This window comes from Perissodus microlepis, chromosome 4, assembly GCF_051167445.1.
Source record: "Perissodus microlepis isolate ML-2025 ecotype Zambia chromosome 4, ASM5116744v1, whole genome shotgun sequence".
In the NCBI taxonomy this organism is placed as follows: domain Eukaryota; kingdom Metazoa; phylum Chordata; class Actinopteri; order Cichliformes; family Cichlidae; genus Perissodus; species Perissodus microlepis.
Window position 1 is genome coordinate 28,904,796 of NC_140464.1, and position 23,211 is coordinate 28,928,006.

The 23,211-nt window shown below is 40.2% G+C and overlaps 1 protein-coding gene across 1 annotated transcript; it reads right to left on the reverse strand.

The window, feature by feature from the left end:
• Window positions 1-1,281: 1,281 nt before the first annotated feature.
• On the reverse strand, window positions 1,282-8,862 carry LOC146389207 (uncharacterized). The gene is made up of 8 exons (XM_084924725.1): window positions 8,528-8,862; window positions 7,937-8,238; window positions 7,510-7,821; window positions 5,764-6,051; window positions 5,357-5,650; window positions 2,616-2,933; window positions 1,760-1,894; window positions 1,282-1,675 (listed from the first exon to the last, which is right to left on the reverse strand). The coding sequence occupies exons 1-8, from the start codon at window positions 8,860-8,862 to the stop codon at window positions 1,362-1,364; spliced, it is 2,298 nt and encodes a 765-aa protein (XP_084780851.1). The 3' UTR covers window positions 1,282-1,361.
• Between the last annotated feature and the right edge of the window lie 14,349 nt (window positions 8,863-23,211).

The window sequence follows — 23,211 nt, forward strand, 5'->3', positions numbered from 1 at the left end:
GGCCAGAAATAGAAGTGGAGACTCTGGATAGCTGCTGTATCTGCATCTCCAAATGACTAAGATATTATTACACCACCCAGCTCAGCCTGCTTATTATTCATGGCTCTACAAGAACATCCAAATTAAGACCAGTCAAGGTTATATTAATGTGAGTGTCTGCAATAACATCCTGATGAAACAAAATATTTTGTAAGAATTTATTCAAAGTATTTGCAGGGTGTTTATAACTTTACCAAAATATCAATACATAATTTCTGGTTTGCCTTGGAAAAGTATTTGAGTATCATGCACAGAGTATAATGTAATGTTGACATGTACAGTAGCATGCAACATAATTTTTTTTTTAAGATATAATACAAGAAAATAGAATCATATATGAAGATAAAAACAAAAAAGCATTGAAAAACAATAATTCAGGCTCAGACTTGTACATTTTAAAATGAGGCCAACCCAGATTCACGTCCAAGATCAAATATAAAATACAGTATGAATCAATAAAATGAAGAAAAAAAAAAGGTAAAGGTTCAAAGAAAAGGTTGTTTAAAAGAATGTTTCCATCCATTACTGATGCACTCTTTGTAAGATTATAAAGGGTGAAAAAAGTCAAACAGTTTTTTGAACCTAAATTGTTCAGTGGTGTTTGTCAAAGGCTACTTGGAATAAGAGGATTTCAATATGTAGGGTAAAAAACTAATATTTTCTTACAGGGTAAAGAAAATGTTGAACTTATTGAAATTCTGATGTTTTAATGTTAGAGGAAAGGATAACCTTAGAACGGTTGACATCACCCATTGGTTTTAGTCCCAGTATAAAGCTTCAAGATGAGCAATTTTGCCAATTTTCTCCTGATATTTTGAAACTGGGCGTCATGAACAAAGAGCAGATCTGACGAGAACCTCAGGGGACAAAGCCCAATTTTAACTATACACTTCAATAAACAGTTTTACAATCATTAGAGCCTCCCCCCACACACCCTTCACATTTAGCTTTGACATGCAGCCTGCAGAGATCCAGAAGGAGAACCTTTAAATAAGAACCGATATCAAACTCACAGATCAGGATATTGTGAAGTCAGGTGACCACCAAAGGCATTGGGCCGAAGATGATTCCTTTAACTTGAAGGTATGCCACAAGGAATCAAAAATAACTGTAATTTAAAAGTACTTAATGTACTTCAGTTTGGACCACATAATACAAGATTAATTGCTAAATGACTTCATTATATCAGGGAAATATTGTTACAAAGAATGGTATATTGAAGAAATAGAACCCATACAACATTGGTGAATATTTATTGGCCTGCAGATATTTTCGATGTGGTTGTATTTTGGATGTTTATGCGATTCAGGTCATTATGAATGTTAATAAACTGGTGATGGAGGGGATACATTCTCAAAGACATCTTCTGCATCACTAGTTTTCTCTTCATCATCTTCTTCCCTGTGATTGTCTACAAACATACAGGCCTCTTTTGGACATCTGTAATAGTCACTGGGATCTGTTTCCTTAAAATCACAGTCGCCATCATTCACTGGTTCCTCATAGTCATCGCTCAAGTCTCCATCCTCTCCTGCAGCTTCACCTTTTATTTTTTGATGCAGATCAACATTCACATAGACCTCCTCATCGCCCTCATTGTCTCCCCATGTGTAGTCATTCCCAACTTGGACAACCACTGAAACACACGTAAAGGAAAACAATGTGAATATATAGTTAAACTTGTAATCATTTAAAATTGTGTCTCTTGGTGAGTACACACTTTGAGTTTGGATGAGAGCTGCAGGCTGCTTGTGTTGTCGTTTTCTTCTGAGGATTAGCAACACCGCTAAGAGCAGCAGCAGGAGCAGCAGCAGGATTACAACAGATACAGAGGACACCAGCGGCATCAAAGACACTAGGAGGACAGCATTTGTCTATTAGAACACATTCTGTCCCACTGAAATGAACTGCTTCTCATTTAGGTTGTCAATGCAGAGCAGGGATGTCAAACCCATTTTACAGCGGAAGCCAAATACAGCCCACACCCATCTTAAGTGGGTTGAAACAGTGTACAAAAGTTATAGCACATTTAATACCTGCATTATTTCAATATAAGAAAAGCAAGTTCAACAATATGTTTCAGTTTTTCTGTAGTATACAATGAAAAAACCCAAACTTGTTTATTTAATTGTTTATCTGTTACTTAATTACTTTGTAATGAATGACTGTGGATGAGATCTTTATCAGTTGAACAAGCTGCAAAGTCTAACATTTATGCAGGATTGGAGTCTTTGCCAGGTCGATTTGGTCTCCTGTGCTTATGTTTGACACCTCTGGTTCAGAGCATGTATGAGCAAATACAAATATATCCTAGCAAAGGATTGCTTTGCTAGGATATATTATCAGTTCCGTTTGTTCCTGTTTCTGTTCAGTTTTGTTTCTATTACGGAACTGCCTTCTCACTTATGTCTGCTTCTTCTTCTCTTTCTTTTTAAATGTATACACATTTAGAAATTAACAGAATGAGAGACGTCTGAGAGAAATGAGAAAATACTGCCCAGTAGAATTGCCAGGGATATTTCTTCTTCTTCTTTCTTAGTAAAACATAAAATACATATATTTAACAGTGTACTTACATTTAGTGATGACAGTAATCGGTGCAGTTTCAGCAGATCTGAATGTCCGTGTGGACACTGTGACCTCATACACACAGCTGTAGTTGCCCTGATGTTCATACTCAGCTACAGGGAAACTAAAGGAGGCTGAGTTGTTGACTGCTGGCTCTGTGAGGTTGGAGCCAGAGAAGCTCAGAATAAAATGTCCACTGGAAAATGTGGAGTTAATGGAACAGGTGAGGACAAAGATGTAACCCTTGGTGATTTCGGCACCTTCAGGACCCCAGACAAGTCCTGCATTAGGAGACGTCGAGGAGATGCTGGGCCTCTGCAGTCTCACTGTGTGAAAGCAGATTGATCATAAGATCATATGATTTTCTTTACTTTGTAATGTTTTAGACATTTAAGTGCAGCATTAGTATTACTCAATGCTTTTAAAGATGAACTGAAGTGTTTGTGAATGTGTTAACAGACACTTTATTATCATACTGTAATTTATGGTTAATTCAGACAGTTACTAGTTGTTAAGTATTTTTTGTGACCTTATCTGAAAGGATGACTTGACTTATGAAGCATTTAGAAAAAATATTTTGTAACTTGTAACGCGTTACTGTAATCCAATTACTTTTTTCAAGTAACGAGTAAAGTAAGGGATTACTATTGCAAAAAAGGTAATTAGATTACCGTTACTTTCCCGTAGGAACGCTGCGTTACTAAAACCGTGATTTTTTTTTGCGAGAATGTCTCAGGACAGTGACGTAAGCGAGTGCGACGTTCGTGGCAACAGCTGTGTGCAGATCAACAATGGATCATATATCGAGTGTGGGAGAAAGTATGAGCGTGCAGCGTTTAAAGCGTGGAAGTACTGACCTTACTTTGAGTTTGATTCCATAAAAAGTGACAAAAACATTAGTGTCCGTTGTGCGTGGGAAGAAAACTTCTTTTTACAGCGAAAACCCCCCCTAAATTTCCAAGCAAGCACCGAGTGAGCTACCACGTAATGGGAAATTCACAGAGAAACTCGCGAATTCTTCAACTGACCGCTGCGGCACACCTGCACCAGGGCAAACCTCCGCCTACCCCACTCCTGCTTTACAGGTGAAAATAGAGCAACAGGACCGCTAGTCTTTGATTTTATTTATTTTCTGCTGTGTTTTACTTGCATCTATTTGAAAGACTGAGTGTAAACACAAAAAAATATTTTATTTTATGTGCTGGAATGTGCAGAAAATAGGTTTAAATGTTAAACAAATTTCTTCCAGTCAGAGAATGTTGCATATAATTAAATTTTTGCTTGATGCATAAAGTTAAAAGATTAAAACTAATAAAACAAGTTTTAAAAAGAGACTTTTCCATTTGATTACATTTTGTGATGGATTATGCAGAAAAAGTAGAATTGGGCTGAAAGATCTATCGCTTTATCACCTATTCAGGTTGTAAATCGTGTTTTTAAAAAGTAACTAAGTAACTAAGTAATTAATTACTTTTGAAAATAAGTAATCAGTAAAGTAACAGGATTACTTTTTGGGGGGAGTAATCAGTAATTAGTTACTGATTACTTTTTTCAAGTAACTTGACCAACACTAATCAGGAGTAACTGTCTTGGGACTATTTCTTGGTCGGTTTAGCTAAGCTGAGGTAGTGTGGCTAACTGGCCTTTTAGCAATGTTAATTGTTGATATATCAGCATCACAGTCTCTATTTTCCTGCTGCGGGGTGAACTTGATTTTACGTTAGATTTGCTGTTGTTATGGTTGTTTTAATTTTTTAGGTAACGTAGTTTATTTCTCCCTTTGTTTTATTTGATGCTGGATTCCTTCGTTTATGTATCAGTGTTACGTCATGTACAGCTACAGGGGCTGCCTTACAATGGACCCTCGCTGCTGATAATATCTATCCATCTATTCCCTTCCTCTTATCCCTGTCAAGTATAAGAGAGAAAGATAACCATTCACACTCACCGCCACTTAACCTAACTCCATTCATTGCATATCTTTGGACTGTAGGAGAGAACCGGGAGAAACCACAAATAAACACTGGGAGAACATGCAAACTCCACAAAGAAAGGTGTGCTAGATGTTGGGGTCAAACTCAGGACCTTCCTGCTGTGAGGCAATAGTGCTAACCACTGCACCACTATCCTCACTTTAGAGAAGGCCACACAAAATACTTAAAATACACACAAAACTAACAACTAGTAACTACCTGAATTTACAAAAATAAAATAAAATAAATAATAACCTGAATTAATACGCACATTAACAATTTTAATCATATGCGTGTGTGTGTGTTTATGTATCACAATAATTTACTTAGAATTTATGAATGATGCCATGAACAGATCATATATGAGCTTATTAATTAAAATTTAAATCTGTATTTATAAATTACATACTAATGAGGAATAGTGCTTTATATATGATGAATTAAGCACTTACTAATACCTTACTAATGCTTGTGTGACATTATTTTTAAGTGTTACTGTTTATGTTTTTTGTGACCTGGTGAATGAAATTCCACCATTGACTCTTTTAGGCCTCAACTTAACATTTAGCTCTTTAGCTGCTAAATGCTCCACAGTGTGTAATAGTTTGTTTCCAGTAGTCTGTGTTTAGTCCTCAGTACTGTGGGCTTTGAGAGCATTTTGTCAGGCAGTCAGAAACAGCAGCTGCTGTTATAAATACTAGAAATAACTACTGCAGTATCCTCTTATATACATTGCTATTAATTATTGACTATCATACTTGCATTTCTTTTCTTACCTGTAACAGAGAGCCTAACAGAGTCACTTGTTGGGGAGCAAAATTCTTGACTTGGGCCGCTTTTCTGATACTGACACTGGTACGATCCCTCATCATCAAAGTCTACTTCAGGAATATCAAAGGTAGCAGAGTTTGTGTTTGAGTTTTGGGTCCTGTTGAATGAATCTGATGTTTTCATCAGAATGAACGTTCCACCTAAAGTTTGAGTTGAGATTGAACAAGAGATTCCAATGTTCTGACCCCAGGTCACCTCACCAGCAGGATTCATGGAGATATTGGGTTTTGGAAAGATTACTGAAAAGAGACACAAAAAGCAGCACAATAATACATTTGTTGTAGCTCACTGATCACCCTACTTATAGAAAACAAATGAAACATGATGTTCAGGAAAGTGTATTTCTTCTTACCAGTAACAGAGATTCTGACAGAGTCACTGAGGGGGGAGCTGAATGTGTTGCTTGAAATGCGTTTCTCATACTGACACTGGTACAATCCATCATGATTAAAGTCCACTCTGTGGATATTGAAGGTAGCAGATCTGGATCCTGTTTCAGTCTGACTGAAACTGCTTGAGGTTTTCTTGAGGGTGAAAGTTCCATCTAAGAACTCAGATGAGACAGAACAAGTGATGCTGATGCTCTGACCCCAGCTAACCTGACCTTCATTTACAGAGATGCTGGGTTTTGGGAGACTCACTGAAAAATCAAAACAAAAAGAATAGTGTGAGTTTTAACAGATCACAAAGTCAAGGTACACTGACATCCTAAGCTAACCACCAGTCAACATTACCTCATGGCTCAACTGATACCAGTTTACATATCCCACAGGCAATTCTCTTTAGTGACATTCTCACTGCCACTTTGGAACCCACTATCACATCCATTTTCCTTTCTTAAGGGAACCTAAATCAGTACCATGTCTGTTGGCAATGTAGGCTGTTCTGTTTTGTTCTACAATGGGCTGATATTGCTGCTTTCCCCACATCTAGTTTTTAAAGTATGCAGGGAAGGTGTCAATTGCTGGAACTGAGCCAAATTAACAAATCACTGCAGGATTAAATAACAGTTATTCTTTTGAGTGTCCCTACAGAAATTAGGTCTAGATTTAGGTCAACTAGATTTACAGTTGACATCTTGTTTTTAAACTTCACAAACTTCAGTGAATGAAGTAAGACAATCACCACCATCAATGACAGAATTTGCACCAGCAATCAAATACATAAAAGCTATTTGTTCTTCATCAAAACCTATATGTAATTGTACTTGACTATTTTACTTTGGACCTTATGTTTTGTTATGTTATATGTATATATAAAAAACAGTCACCAAAAATTTGCAGCACTGATGAACTTGGGCAATATTGGTCAATGTTGCTATATAGAATGGTGTTTAGGAAAATAGTATATATATTACAATAAAAGTCTGAATGTATGGAATGAAACTTGATTCAAGTTTTTTTGAGTTTTTGATTCAAGCCTTAGCTAATTCATAAATAAAAACTGAAGGAATGAGGCTGTACTACGCTGATCTATCAAATAAAATTAATTTTGAGTTTATCATCTACAAGAAGCATCTGCTGATGCAAATCTTACCTCAAAAAGAGATCTCAGCCATACCATCGTGAGTTAGCATAAAGCTGGACAAGTAATCTGATAGATGTTAGACATTTGTCTGCTACAATAACTGTCTTTAAATAAAGGGATGTCAACATTATACTAGCTAGAGGAAAGTTAAAAGACTAAAAATAAAGCACAAGTAAAGAACAACTGCATGTCAGTTCATGTGTAATAATGGAATGAATTAATGGAGTTTGTCGAGGGGAAGATCTGCACAAGTGAACAGCAACCCAAATCTATAGAAGGAATTGAAACCAAGTGTGCACAAATCAGGGCCAAGACTTTAAGTTAACTAACATGGTGATGGATGACCTGATGAGATCTGCTGGTGCTGACCACTTGACTGCTCCAGCTCCACCAAATTATGGTGGAGCTGTGAAGAAGATTTGTGTAAAAGCTGTTGCTATGTGAACTTAGTTGCTTTAAAGCTTTACTCTGTATAGGATCCAAGAGTTAATTTTTTAATCGACACTGCAACTGTTTAATCAGTAATAACAAAGAAACCAAATACTATAATTTCATAAGTGTTTCTGCTCACCTGAACAGACGACACCAGCATCTTCACCATGGTTACAGTTGTGTGTCCCGAATCCTCTGTGCTGACACTCAGTTAGAGAACTTTCACTCCCTGAACAGGCCACATTATCAAGCCAGATCTGTCCACTTCCTTCACCAAAAACAGCAGATGTAGCACTCAGGGCTGTTCCACAGTCTAAGTATCTGCAGACCACTTTTGCATCACTTAAGTCCCAGTCATCATCACAGACTGTTCCCCACGCACTACTGTGGTAGATTTCTACTCTTCCAGAGCACCGAGTGGACCCAGACCCAGATAATCTGATATGAGTACCTAGCATATGAGCATCAGGCACAAGACATCATTATATTTTAATTTTCCTTGAAACTGAAGCCAGACTAAATGTATCTTATATAAAAACACAATGCCCTGTGATACCTTTTCTTACCTGAACAGACGACACCAGCATCTTCACCATGGTTACAGTTGTTTTTCCCAAATCCATTGTGTCCACACTCGGGTAGAGAACTCTCACTTCCTGAACAGGCCACATTATCAAGCCAGATTTCTCCAGTGCCTTGACCAAAGCGAGCAGATGAAGTGGCTTCCACTGCTGTCCCGCACCCCAGCTGTCTACAGGCCACCTTAGCATCCTTAAAGTCCCAGTCATCATCACAGACTGTTCCCCACGCACTGCTGTGGTAGATTTCTACTCTTCCAGAGCACCGAGTGGACCCAGACCCAGATAATCTGATATGAGCACCTAGTCACAGGCACATTTGCTTAAAGAGTGTTAGTGTTTCTTTTTTTGTTATATGGTCATGGCAAAACTCAAACACATTTACCAACAATAATAATTATGAAAGATAACATACTTTGTATCATTTAATTTCTGAAGAAACCAAATGAAACCCAATCAGCATAACCCAGCCCAACTTTCCTTCTTGCCATTCAGTTTGGCTCAGTTATAGTGACTGGGTCACAGAGCTGTTCATCTAAACAGAGAAAGATACATTTATTCAACACAATTTAACTGAACATTATCTCACCTGAACAGACAACACCAGCATCCTCGCCATGTCCACAGTTGTGTGTCCCAAATCCTCTGTGTTCACACGCAGTTAGAGAACTCTCACTTCCTGAACAGGCCACATTATCAAGCCAGATTTCTCCACTTCCTGCACCAAAGTGAGCAGATGCAGTGGCACTCACTGGTGTCCCACAGCCAAGTCTTCTACAGACCACTTTGGCATCGTTTAAGTCCCAGTCATCATCACAGACAGTTCCCCAGGAGCCACTGTGATAGATTTCAACCCTTCCAGAGCACCGAGTGGACCCAGACCCAGCTAGTCTGATCTGACCTATCAGGCACATAATATAAACTATATATAATATTGTCCTTTAAAAATATAAAAATTATATGTTTAAGTATGTATGTATAACACATAAGAAGACAATAACCTGCAGCAGGTGGGAGGAAGGCAAAGATACAAGAAACTACTGAAGAAGAAAACATGAGATTACACAGGCTGGTAAAAAAAAAAGATACTAAAACAAATGTAATGATGAATGTTTGCATTGAACACTGAGACTTAAAGACTGTCTCATGCTATCTCCGTACAACATAAAGAAAAGTATTATACATTATAGAAATTATTGCTTACCAAGCATCAAAAAGTGAAGGATGTTCTGCTGTGTGCCTGCCATGACTGACTACAAAAAGCTGCTTCATGTCATTTATGAGAGCCAGGCGACAGTAAAACGAACTTCCCCTTCAGATTTCCGGTGGGTTTTTTTTGTGTGTATTACTGAATACCAATAGCAAACATAATCCTAATTTCTAATTTAGTCTCTTAGTTGTTGTAAATCATCACAGTTTGAATAGGACTGGAAACAATTTTGCAACAGGTCTTCAACCCGTTATCCATGAGAACAGACACTGTCTCCATCTAGTGGTCACACTGTAGTATTAACCTAGATTACAAGTTTCCTCGATCGCTTTGATTTTCCTCACACCACACTGTGTTCTTCTGAAGTGTAATGTACAGTTCAGCAGGGGTAGCGGCGCGCTTTTGTTTTTTGCCGGTGCCGTGCCAAGGTTGGTAGCCCTGACAGAATTTGTTTCCCCTGCGTTGCAAGCACTGGGCTTTCAAAATCACTGACAACCAGTATCACTCATTAATTTTTAGTTCAGAAACACTTCTTATAATGACTTATTACTCCTGAAATTTTGGCGTTTTAGCTCTGTGAAGTTACAGGAGGATAAAAATAATTATCGGGCAAAATTTCGTTGATTTGTTAAGAATTAAAATACTGTCCGATAAGTCAGGACAATAAATGTATCATTTTCTGATTGTAACTCAAACTGAACGGTAATGTAATGACAGTCATCTTTCAATTTTTCACTAAACATCACTGCTTCGTTTAGTTGGTTGCGGACAGAGTCAACCGGACATGCTCCCGATGCAGGGGAAACAAATTCTGCCGCTGATCCCTACCTTGCCAAGACACAGGCAAACTGGTGTTGTGGCAAAAAGTGAATTCTGGGAATTTAAACTGTTATGAATGACTTGTTGGCCTATAATCTGTCAAAAAATCTGCCATAAATCTAATGAATCATATAAAGTCATTTTGAGCCAGAAAGAATATTCTCAAGTTAATCAGCACCACACCCCAGGGTGAGTCCGGTCCGGAGTTATTTTGTTATCTAGGTAGAAGCTGCAGTCAGTTATTCGCAACAAAACCCTTGTATATCTGTATCTGTTTGTGGGTAAAAAGCGTCACGGACATTAAAAAAATGTCTGTTTCAAGAGAGGGTTGGCCAAACTAGGGGGCAACCCTAAATTGTAACAAATCAAATATCATAGTTCTATAAAGATACCGTAAATGACCAAAATGTGATTAGAATGTACGGATTCATAAAGATAATCACAGAACAGGTCATTTCTTTATATAATCCCTTCATACATTCAGTTCACTAAAAGTTAATTATTCATGAATGTATTTGTTGGGTCTGTGCTTCCACAGGCCCCGCTGGTTTAGAAACTTATTCCTGTCAACGAAGACGAACAGCAATCGATCGATTTTACTAGCACAAGAGAAGGATCTCAGAGCAGCCCTTCTACTCTCGGTGTCAGACCAATTTGAAGAACCATCAGCCCACAGCAGCCTTTTATTCTGTTACACACAGTTTACACAAACACCCATTGTAAAAAAACCCCTATGGTCACAAATGGTTAAAACACTGCGTGTGCGTGTGTGCGCATTTGTGTGACCTCCTACTCACCAAACAGTCATAAAGGCAGGAAGTTTACTAAACAAGGAACAGAACCTTCACCTAAGATGTGCCCCTATAATCAAACACTACAGCCTCCCCCACCATTCAACAGGCTGGGGAGGGCAATAGAAACAGAAGAATGTCTTTGATCATATAGTTTGAACCAAGATTTACAAATTTAAGTAACACAATAACAATTTAAAACTAACAGTATTTATTAATAATGACTTTGGACATAGGAAACAAAACAAAGCAGTGGATCATTTTGGCACAACACAGTTTTTTTTACGTTAACTTACTAGACTTGTTTACATGTTCCACGTTACATCTGCATATATGTAGTTTTCTGGGAGTCGTGTCTTCTGCCTGTCAGTATATCATACGAAGGTGAGCCACAAAATAATGCAACAATGTTTTGGTGTTGATATTATGTTAAGCATGTGCTCATGTTAAACTTTGACTGTCACCAGTTAGTGTGTGATAGCAACCTTATTTATTTAACTCTGGCCAAATCGTGTGATATACTGAGCGACTTATCGCAGACAACAACAGTGGACCAAGCGTCTACCAGTCAGCATACGTCACCCGCTCCCAGCCAATAGTTTGAATTTTGGAGGCCTGCAAGCCGTGGAGGAAGACCTGTGGAGAGGGATTTGCCTCAAAAATGTTACAACCATGTATCAGCTGACCTACAGGCTTGAACTAAGATTTACAAATGTGTACATTTATGGGTGTGTAACATCTGAGGACTCACAAATGTGTGCTCCAATCCACAAATACAAAACAATTTCCACAACCGTAAAACCGTTTTGCAAATGCGTATATCCAAACGTTAATAAACAGTGATTATTTACACACATTTTTTTTTAAGTTTCATGAAATCTGATCATGAACGCTTTCAAAAGGCTTCCTGTTCACACCAATAACTAAAAATTTTTTGACTTTGGCTCATTTACAGAACCATGTACAAACTCACCTGATAAACACAGATCACGTCGCATGCCCACGTGGGGTGTCCAGAGAAATGTCAAATTTCATGCTTAGCCCAAATTCACAAATATTAGTCTTTCAAGTCCCAAATTGAAAACTGGGGCATCTGGGCTTCCTTTGTATTCTTTTGTTTTGTTTTTTCAAATTAAACGATAGTTTCTTCTTCTCAATAATCATAACAGCTCGTCACCCCTAGAAAACAGATTTACCAGTGGTCACTATACAGTAGTATATAATACAACATGTAAAATAAGTATTGCAGCCGCCACCAGTTTTCTAAGTAAATATATTTCTACAGGTGCTACTGACATGAAAATTCTCATCAGATGTCGGTAACAAGCCATCTAATCTGCACATGCAAAGAAATCAAACCATAGATGTCCATAACTATGTTTTTGTGTTACACCTTAGGTGCATTCCAGTAATCAATTTTGCTCAGGAAGGTTTCACACTGAGACATGAGATCTGGAATTATCTGTGTGGCATTTCTCCAAATACTAATGCTTCCTTTATCGTTTCCTTTAGCATCGGACACACTGGGCCATCCTCTCTACTGTATTTTCTGTTTTGTGCCATTACCTGCTGATATATTTATAGTTTGTTAAATGCACAGCTGAACTCTAAACGTAACATTACTGGAAGAAAAATGACTTCCTGTTGAGTTGCTGCTGCATGCAGAATGCGGAACTATATAAGCTCAAGATTATCATCTATATTAACTGATAAAAATGTGCTTAAGATTCTGTATAGTCAGTGTTCATTAGTTAGGTCTTTTTTTGTATTGCAGTTTGAGGATTATCAAAAATGACTATACACATCAGCTGGGATAAGTGATGGATGGGGAAATTTTTACCACAGATGGGAATTACACAGCAGGTAAATAAATCTAAGAATTTTTATATGTTATGGGACAGATTTACTAAGTGAGGGAATTTATTGTTATGTAGCAATCACACGGTGATCTACTACCAGTGTTGGAAAGGTTTGACTACTTTGAAAATGTTTTTCACTACAGATTACAGAATAAATGCCCCAAAATGTATTTTGTAATATATTCTGTTACGTTACTCAATGAGAGTAACATATTCTGAATACTTCGGATTACTTAATATTTTATCATGCTTTTTACAACTACATGATGCTGTGTGATTTATTACTATTACTGAAGGCACTACCAATACCAACTAGATGTTTAAATCTTAATATAAAATGAGTAACAGTAGGGCAGACATTAAGAAGATCGCTGCAAAAAGTGCAGCGATCTTGTATAGAACACTATTCAGCGTGTATATAAAACAGGTCCGCGGCTCCTAACCGTAGTAAAGGGACCTCTGGCTAATTCTTGGCTCAAAGCCAAAAACTAGCTTTACTTTGTTGTCTGGGTCAACTTTGCAAGTGAGAGACAGAGAGAGACATTGAAAGGCTGCTCCAACAGAACTTATTGTTTCCGAAACCCCCCCCCAAAAAAAAAAAAAAAAAAAAAAAAAAAAAAAAAACCAAAATATTTCTTCACGTCATTATGCGGGCTGCAAGTAGGGGTGACAATTGCCGCGAGATTGAGCCACAGGCATTAGAGCCTCTTAATGCGTGTGTCACGGCCAGGGGGATCAGCGTCCAGCCGATCAGAGGGTTTTTCTATCTTTCTCTCTAATTTCCACTCTCTCTCTCCTCTTCTCTATCGCCGGGGCGGAACTCATTGTGGGTTCACGCCCTCAGCCCATGCCCTCGGTGAGAGGAGACACCTGATCCTAATCAGGGCGGCCAGCATTTAAGCCAGGAGGTGACTGCTGTTCTTTGCTGGATCGTTGTCTGCCATGCGTTAGTGAAAGTCAAGTCTACAGCTAAGCTAAGTCAAGTGTTGAACTGTGCATCTAATCCTTGTCTCCCTGTCTACAGACCTCCTGGATTCCCTCCCTGTGTGATTCTTTGTGTCGAGTGTGGAAGAGTGAACCTGTGGCCGTGAGTGTGGAGAGCTGGAGAACGCGTGACTACCCCCTTGGATTTCCCCAGAGCCCCATCCCTCACTTAATTGTATATAGCACTGCCCTGCACTTCCTGTAAATACACAGGAAATACCCCGCTGATTCTGGAGTCCCGCGCTTGAGTCCTCCCCGTCGAAGCGTAACAATAACGATCCAGCCAGCATGGACTCAGCGGACTCAACGCCCCCCCCCCTGCAGCCCGTCCTCACCCCGGAAGCAATCTTGGAATGCCACAAACAAATGCTGCAGCACATTAACCAGCAATTGGCCGCGCTCACCCAAGCCCTCGCTCAACGAATACCTTTAGTAAGCCCATCCACTCCTCTGTCTGCTTATCCACAGTTACTGGCTTCCGAGCCTCCGGCGCCTGCACCAGCTATCTCCTCTGCGTCAGCTCCCGCAGAACCCCCGGGACGATCACTACCGGCGCCAGAGCCCTTTTCGGGTGAGTTTCATAAGTGTGCGGGATTTTTGACCCAAATCACAATGCAATTCAGACAGTTACGGAGGACCTATGAAACCGATGGAGCCAAAAGTCAGGGAGCTGGAAACTACATTACCCAGAGGCCTCTGGGTCACACGAAGATGGCACTGGGGGGAGGTGCGACCAGTAGCAAAGGCAATCAGGTGTTGGACAGTGTGGAAGAGAGTGAACAACCCATGCAACTGGGTCGTTCCAGACTCTTACCCGAGGAGCAACATCGATGGTGGAGGCCCAGTGAGTGTTTTTACTGCAGCCGCAAGGGCCATGTTGCCACTGTTTGTCCAGCTCATCCAAAAGTCCATGCCCGCCAGTAGAGAGAAGAGTACGGGTGGGCGAGGTCTCCTCTTCATGGTCTCCTCCACGTCTCATGATTGCAGCAAAATTAACAGTGGAACTCAAGACTCATTCCCTTAGAGCTCTGATTGACTCTGGGGCTGAACAAAACTTTGACGCCTCGCTGGCGGTTAAGTTACATTTGGGCATGGAACCTGTCGCATTCTCTTCAGGTTACAGCGCTCAGCAGTCAGCGTCAGACATCACTTATATCACTGAACCTGTTTCCCTGACTCTCTCTGGTAACCATTCTGAGACCATACAGTTGTATGTGTTTAAAGCTCCTCTCACGCCGCTAGTCTTGGGTTATCCCTGGTTACATCAACATAACCCTGTGATAGACTGCAGGAGGGAGAGTGTCCTGGGGGTGAGGAGAAGAATGTCACCTGTCCTGCTTAAAGGCCGCCACTCCTTCCGTGGACCCGCGAAACCACTCCTCGCCTTCCGAGCCGCCAGACCACTCCTCAGTACCGCCCATTTACCATGATCTTAAGTGTTTTGTAAGTACAGGGCACGTTCACTCCCTCCCCATCGGCCATATGATTGCGGGATTGACCTTCTTCCGGGCGCACCTCTCCCGACCAGTCGTTTATACAGTCTGTCTCAGCCAGAGCGTGAGAGCATGGAAAAGTACGTCAATGACTCACTTACCGCAGGTTTCATTCGCACCTCATCTTCTCCCGTGGCCGCCGGTTTCTTTTTTGTCGCGAAGAAGGACAAAACTTTACGGCCCTGCCTAGATTATCGAGGCCTCAACAACATCACTGTAAAAAACAAATACCCTCTCCCGCTGTTAAGTTCTGCGTTCGAGCTCCTCCAGGGGACCATCTTCACAAAACTGGACCTGCGCAACGCCTGTCATCTGGTAAGAATAAGGAAGGGGGACGAATGGAAAATGGCCTTTAACACTCACCTCGGCCATTTTGAATATCTTGTCATGCTGTTTGGTCTAACCAATGCTCCAGCTGTTTTTCAGGCTCTGGTAAACGACGTGCTCCGAATTCATCAACCACTTCATCTTTGTCTACCTGGACGACATTCTCATCTTCTCCCGCTCCATCACTGAACACACCCACCATGTCAGGCAAGTTCTTCAATGCCTCCTCGAGAATTGTCTCTTCGTAAAAGGGGAGAAAAGTGAGTTCCATGTCTCTACAGTTTCTTTCCTGGGTTACGTCATCGAACAAGGTAATTTCAGAGCTGACCCTGCTAAAGTTCAAGCTGTTGTTAACTGGCCAACACCGTCCAACCGTAAGCAACTCCAAAGTTTTTTGGGATTTGCAAACTTCTACCGCCGGTTCATCCGTGACTACAGTAAACTTGCCTTGCCTTTGACTCGTCTTACTTCAACCAAGGTCCCTTTCTGCTGGGATGAACAAGCTCGACAGGCCTTCACTCACCTGAAGGAACGTTTTGCCTCGGCACCGATCCTCATCCAACCCAACCTCGGCCAACAATTCATCATGGAGGTGGACGCCTTGGACGTGGGGGTGGGGGCTGTGCTCTCCCAACAACAAAGTGGTAAGCTTCATCCATGTGTTTACTTCTCTCGCCGCCTCTCCCCCGCAGAAAGAAACTATGACGTGGGTGATCGAGAACTACTGGCCATCAAGCTGGCCCTGGAAGACTGGCGTCACTGGCTGGAGGGCGCTGCCCAGCCTTTTGTGGTGTGGACTGACCACAAGAAATTGGAATACATTTGATCGGCTAAACGACTCAACGCCAGGCAAGCCATGTGGGCCCTGTTCTTTACCAGATTCCAATTCACTATCACCTACAGACCCGGTTCCCGTAATGTCAAGCCCAATGCGCTCTCACGCCAATTCACCACCTCTGAGGATGCAGCTCAGGACTCTTCCATTCTTCCTCCCACATGCGTAATTGGGGTCCTGACCTGGGAGATCGAGTCGGTCTACCCTGGTCTGCCCGCCTCGTCAGGTAGCTCAGTCATTCTCACTATTATCGATCGCTTCTCTAAAGCTGCTCACTTTGTCGCACTCTGTAAGCTTTCCAGTGCTCTAGAGACCACTCGACTCCTGACTAACCACATTTTTCGCCTCCATGGAATCCCTGCGGACATCATTTCAGACAGGGGGCTGCAGTTCATGTCACGTGTTTGGAAGGAATTCTGCAACGCCCTTGGAGCTCAGGTTAGCCTCTCCTCTGGTTTCCACCCACAGACAAATGGCCAAACAGAAGGGGCCAATCAGAAGCTCGAGGCGGCTCTTCGGTGCTTGGTTTCCACTAATCAGACCACTTGGAGCGAGCAACTGCCATGGTTACTGTCACGGCCAGTGTTGGTCAAGTTACTTGAAAAAGTAATCACTAACTAATTACTGATTACTTCCCCAAAATAATCCCATTACTTTACTCATTACTTATTTTCAAAAGTAATTAGTTACTTTTTAAAAACATGATTTACAACCTGAATAGGTGATAAAGCGATAGAGCTTTCAGCCCAGTTCTACGTTCTGCCTAATCCATCATATAAAATGTAATCAAATGGAAAAGTCTCTTTTTAAAATTTGTTTTATTAGTTTTAATCCTTTAACTTTATGCATCAAGCAAAAATTTAATTATATGCAACATTCTCTGACTGGAAGAAATTTGTTTAACATTTAAACCCATTTTCTGCACATAAAATAAAATAGGTTTTTGTGTTTACACTCAGTCTTTAAAATTGATGCAAGTAAAACACATCAGAAAATAAATTCAAAGACTAGCGGTCCTGTTGCTCTGGTTTCACCTGTAAAGCAGGAGTGGGGAAGGCGGAGGTTTGCCCTGGTGCAGGTGTGCCGCAGCGGTCAGTGGAAGAATCCGCGAGTTTCTGTGAATTTCCCATTCGGTGGTAGTGTACTCGGTGCTTGCTTGGAAGTTAAGAGGTAGTGATGCGCAAATCATGAACGAATCGTTCAATACTCGAGAATCACTTTACTGACTCATGATTCACAAGCCCAACTGACTCACCCCTGTTGCTGTTAGCAGCAATGTATCTAGCTTATAATTAAAATTGTGGAGAAAAACAACATCCAGTATCGTAACAAAAAAAATTTCTGCTCTGAACTGGAAGAAAAAACCCTGAGTAGAAGCTCACATCAAGAAAATAGCTCCTCTGTTCACAGTAGCATCGCTCTGCTAACATGCTAACAGCACATTTGAGCTACTCACCCCCTCCTTTCCTGTGCTGAATCGTAAGCGAATCACTCAGGACTCGCTCACCCCCTCCCTCCTGGCTCACAGCTTCTTCTTGGTTGGCAACCAATGTTAAGGCGCATTACCGCCCCCTGGCTCCAGCTCAGTGGACATTTAGATGAGAAAATATATATATTTAACACATTTAAGGAAAATACTAATAAAATAAAAATATATTAAAATAAATAAAATGTTTATTAAGCAATTTCCTGTCAAAATCGCTTAATTTTAGAAATGTTTTTGCTCTTTAAAATTGTTGTTTTCTTTTAGAATCATTCATCTTTGCAGTAGGATTTACATGAAAAGAGAAACAAATTAAGTTTGAGTGAAAATGTACATTTTTTGCACTCTCTGGTCGACTGACTCAGTGAATCAAATGACTCAAAAAAACCCTGCTGAGAATTCTGCTAATGACAGACAGCATGATGCGCAAAAAAACAAAACAAAACAAAAAAAACAAAAACCAGAGATACATCCTTGCAAAGCAAACCTTCGCTGACAAATATTCCTGAATTTTTTTTAAAATCTCAAACTCATATCTTCCTGTTTACGATCGTTTCTATACTGGAAGAGTCGCCTCCTTTATGTCTGCTTCTTCTCGTTCTGGTTTTAAATGTAAACATTTAAAAATGAGCAGAATGAACAGAGAAGCCTGAGAAATACAGATACACAGTGTGCACAGAAGATTTGTCACAGTCACATTTCTTATTTTTGTTTGTAATTAAAACATAAAAAAAGCAAACTAATTTATGTAGGTGTAAATGCTGTACTTACATTTAATGATGCTAATTGGTGCAGTTTCAGCAGATCTGAATGTCCGTGTGGATACTGAACTCATACACACAGCTGTAGCTGCCCTGATGTTCATACTCAGCTACAGGGAAACTAAAGGAGGCTGAGTTGACTATGAAGCTCAGAATAAAATGTCCACTGGAAGATTTGGAGTCAATGGAACAGGTGAGGACAAAGCTGTAACCCCTGGTGATCTGTGCACCTTCAGGACCCCAAACAAGTCCTGCATTAGGAGACGTCCAGGAGATGCTGGGCCTCTGCAGTCTCACTGTGTGAAAGTGACATTAGGATTAAGGATGAAAGTCCAGCATTCACTCTTTTAGACCTCAACTTTTAGCTCTTTAGCTGCTAAATGCTCCACAGTGTGTAATAGTTTGTTTCCAGTAGTCTGTGTTTAGTCCTCAGTACTGTGGGCTTTGAGAGCATTTTGTCAGGCAGCCGGAAACTTGAACTCGGATTATCTTACTTGTTATTGTCTTCTTACCTGTAACAGAGAGCCTAAACGAGTCACGTAGTGGGGAGTTCAATTCATGACTTGGGCCGCTTTCCTGATACTGACACTGGTACGATCCCTCATCATCAAAGTCTACTTCAGGAATATTAAAGGTAGCAGAGTTTGTGTTTGAGTTTTGGGTCTTTTTGAATGAATCTGATGTTTTCATCAGAATGAACGTTCCACCTAAAGTTTGAGTTGAGATTGAACAAGAGATTCCAATGTTCTGACCCCAGGTCACCTCACCAGCAGGACTGATGGAGATATTGGGTTTTGGAAAGATTACTGAAAAGAGACACAAAAAGCAGCACAATAATACATTTGTTGTAGCTCACTGATCACCCTACTTATAGAAAACAAATGAAACATGATGTTCAGGAAAGTGTATTTCTTCTTACCAGTAACAGAGATTCTGACAGAGTCACTGAGGGGGGAGCTGAATGTGTTACTTGAAATGTGTTTCTCATACTGACACTGGTACAGTCCATCATCACTGAAGTCCACTCTGTGGATATTGAAGGTAGCAGATCTGGATCCTGTTTCAGTCTGACAAACAAAAGAATAGTTTTAGTTTCAACAAATCACAAAGTCAAGCTACACTAACATCCTCCACTAACCACAGCACCAGTGAACATCACCTCATGGCTCAGCTGATACCAGTGTACATATCTGGCAACTGGCAATTCTACTTAGTGGCATACTTGCTGCAAACTACTTTGCAACCCACCATTACCTCCACCAAGACACTACAAGAGAATACCAGATTCCATTATAGTGATGCAGCGCTACTCTTTTAGTTTGTTAATCTAGAACTTGTTCTTACCCAAGCCCAGGTCAGTTTACACCAGTTTTCCAATTTGTCGAAACCCTCGTGTGTCAAAATGTGCAGCACTCACCAAACTTCACTTAAAATACTCAGTGTTTCTACACATATATACACCGCATGAAAAAGATCAGATCTGAAGAAAACGTTAAATTCAGCTAAAAATAGCAGAGATTATAATTTTGTTAGAGCTGCTGGTTTACTTGTTCAAGAAAAACTGGTACCACTGTAGTACATTTTTTTGAGTCTGCCTCAGAAATTGAGCAACAGAACCCAGGGACTGGGTTTTGTTATGAGATATATTCTGATTTCTCTGACGCTGATAAAGATCCTAACACTGAAAGTTTAACTAAAATTGAAACAAACATTTTTAAAGAATAAAAACCTACACAACAAACTCACTATGGAACCTAAACTGAACTGAAAAGAAAAATTCAAAGAAAAAAACATGTAAAAACTAATTAGTAAAAATAAAACTCTAATAACTCTGCACATTATTTTTCAAACAGGTCTATCTGCGTTCTCATACCAGAGCACGCAGATAGACCTGTGCTATGAACAGAACCTAAGGATTCCCTACACTGGGAAAACAGAACCCGTGGGGGAGACAACACAGACAGACTAACAAGCAGGAGAAAACACAGGGCTTATATACTCACAGGGGCAATTAGGGAATGGGAGACATGAGGGCAACACAGGTGGGAGAAATCAGTGCTGACGAGACAAGGGAAACGTAAACTGAACACACTGACCTAAGACATCTTGAACTCTGCCACCTCCAGCTTGGTCTCTTGTCTTTTGTCAGCACCACTGTCTCCAAACCATACATCATAGCAGGTTTCACTAGCATCTAGCAAATAATTTCTGACACTACATGCATCAAAACATGGAAAAATGCCAATAAACATAGAAAATAACAACAACTACTACACAGTACTGTAAAGCCACACAATGTACATGTACAATGTGTGGTGTCACCATTAAAACAGTTTCACCCCAATTCTTGGATTCCCCAGGCTTCCAGAGACGACACTGGGACTCAGTAGTTACTTCACAAAACTTTTATTCATCCGCAATCACTTTTGCATGTTGTAGAAGGGACATGTACATGGCCCGACAATTCCTCTTCAAATCTCTACCCTCTCCACCCTCTGTTACACACAGTTTTTAAAGAAGCGACCCCCATTGTAAACCCTATATGATGTGCCATAAAACTAAAACACTGTGTTAGTGTATGTATGTGCGAGCACATGAGTGCTTGCGTGTGCGCATACCGTGTGTGTGCATGTGTGTGTATGTGTCTCTGTGTACGTGACTTCCTGCCGGTCTTAAAAAAGGCCATCTCCCCACACCCAAGCTACACCAAACTCCTCTACAAAACATGATTATTAGGTCACAAGCACTGAGGCCCCCACCCAGGTATCCCTTGGGGAATTTCCACTAAGCTATGGCATCCCTTTGTTCTACTTTCACAGCCCAAGGTAGAGGAGGGTCTCCTAAAAATCTACTCCTAACTTTAAGATGCGTTTAGGCCTTTATTACATCCAGGGCAGTGTCAGTGTCTCTACAATACTCTACATTTCTTGTAACTTATTTCTAAATCCTAAAGTGAACTACAAATATCTTCACTGGCTGTGTGCAAGTAGCAGTGCCATGACAAGCATCTGTAAACAAAAGAGCTGTGTACAAACACAATGACAAAGGCTAATGAGGACAGAGAAATACATTTAAAGGGTTAAGAGCTGCATCGACAGTAAGGAGAATGACATCAAAAATCTAATTGATCGAGAAAAACTTCAATCTATGTTAATACTACAGTGTGATCACTAGATGAAGACAAAGAGTTCTGTTCTTGTGGATAACAGGTTGAAGACCTGCTGCAAAATTGTTCACAATGATTCACAGTGACTGACAGCAAGCGACAAGTTAGCCTGGGCCCTGGATGTGTTTTTGAATATCCCTGGATCTCATAAAAGAATTGTTTATTGGAGTGAAGATAAATTCAGCTATCTGATCGCCGGCTATCACAGGCAAGGTCTCTGTCTGAGCTGAGCATCACTCTGGCAGCTCCAACCTAACATCAGCACTTGTGTTGACTGGTCTGACAAACTGGATTCAGCAATGGGACTCCAGCAGCTGTGCTGCAAAGCAGGTTAATCAGGTCATTAGTTAGCTAAAACACATCAACAATGATGGTGGCAAGCATCATGGTAAGTAACCATAGTTACAGTGGTATGGTCTGAAACTGAAACTGGATAAAAGATCTGAGGTTATTATATCCATCCAATATCAAGATTGTACTAAAACCTATTAAAATAAGTAAACTGTATGTGTAGATAGTGTGCATTATTGTTGTAACCTTAAGAAGAAAAAGATGTGCATATCTGTGTATTCAGAGTGTGAATACACAGAAAGACAATAGAAAGTCATGTACGTTGTTGTGTTCCACGTTCACAGAGGATTAATGAAATCTAGTGGACATTTGAAGATACTACACAGAATAGTTTAAAAACCAGTGTAAAAGCATAGTGAAAATTAAAGGACACTAAGAATAAAATACTGCAAAATGAAATAGAAAACACAAATTAACAAACAAGGGAGTCACGTGATAGTGAAGACAGATGTCATTTGTGCACGACATTCAGTAGAAATAACAACAACACAATCCTGACTCATGAACATCCACATCTGCATTAAATATTGGCCTGTAGCTCCATTCATTATCGACAGTTTAGTTCTTGTGGCATGAAATTGTGCTTTAATAATTCGATTTTCTGCAATTCTGACATTTGTTGAATAACTGATTGGGCCAGTTTATAAAGTAAGTTGATACATAAGAGTTAGACCATAGATGATCTATTTGGGTGGAGTTTGATTGGCACATGTTGATTACATTCTTCATATAACGAGGACAGAGGAGAGAGCAGAGGAGATGAAGATTATGAAGTTTATTTTAGTATTATTTTGTGACTTCAACCTTGAGGCAACACATCTTTGACATGTTATATTTATTTCACTATAAAATTTAGTAAATTGTTTTAAAATGTTGCCGTTATTAAGTGAAAATCCAAAAGATTTCAAGACTGGGCTCAGCACCCAGATCCTAGCAATGCCCCTGACTGCGAGGCACTCGATTAATCATTAGCATTAATTTTGCCATTGTTATGCAACATTACACAACACGTAATCATGTGTGTGAACGTTAAGCCTTAAAGCTGCTTTGTTTGAATACCCTGTGGATGCATGTGAGATTAAAAAAAGAAAAAAGAGGAAAAACACCGGAAATCGAAAGGGGAAGTTCATTTTACTGCCACCGGGTTCTAATAAATAACATGAAGCAGCTTTTGTTTGTCAGTT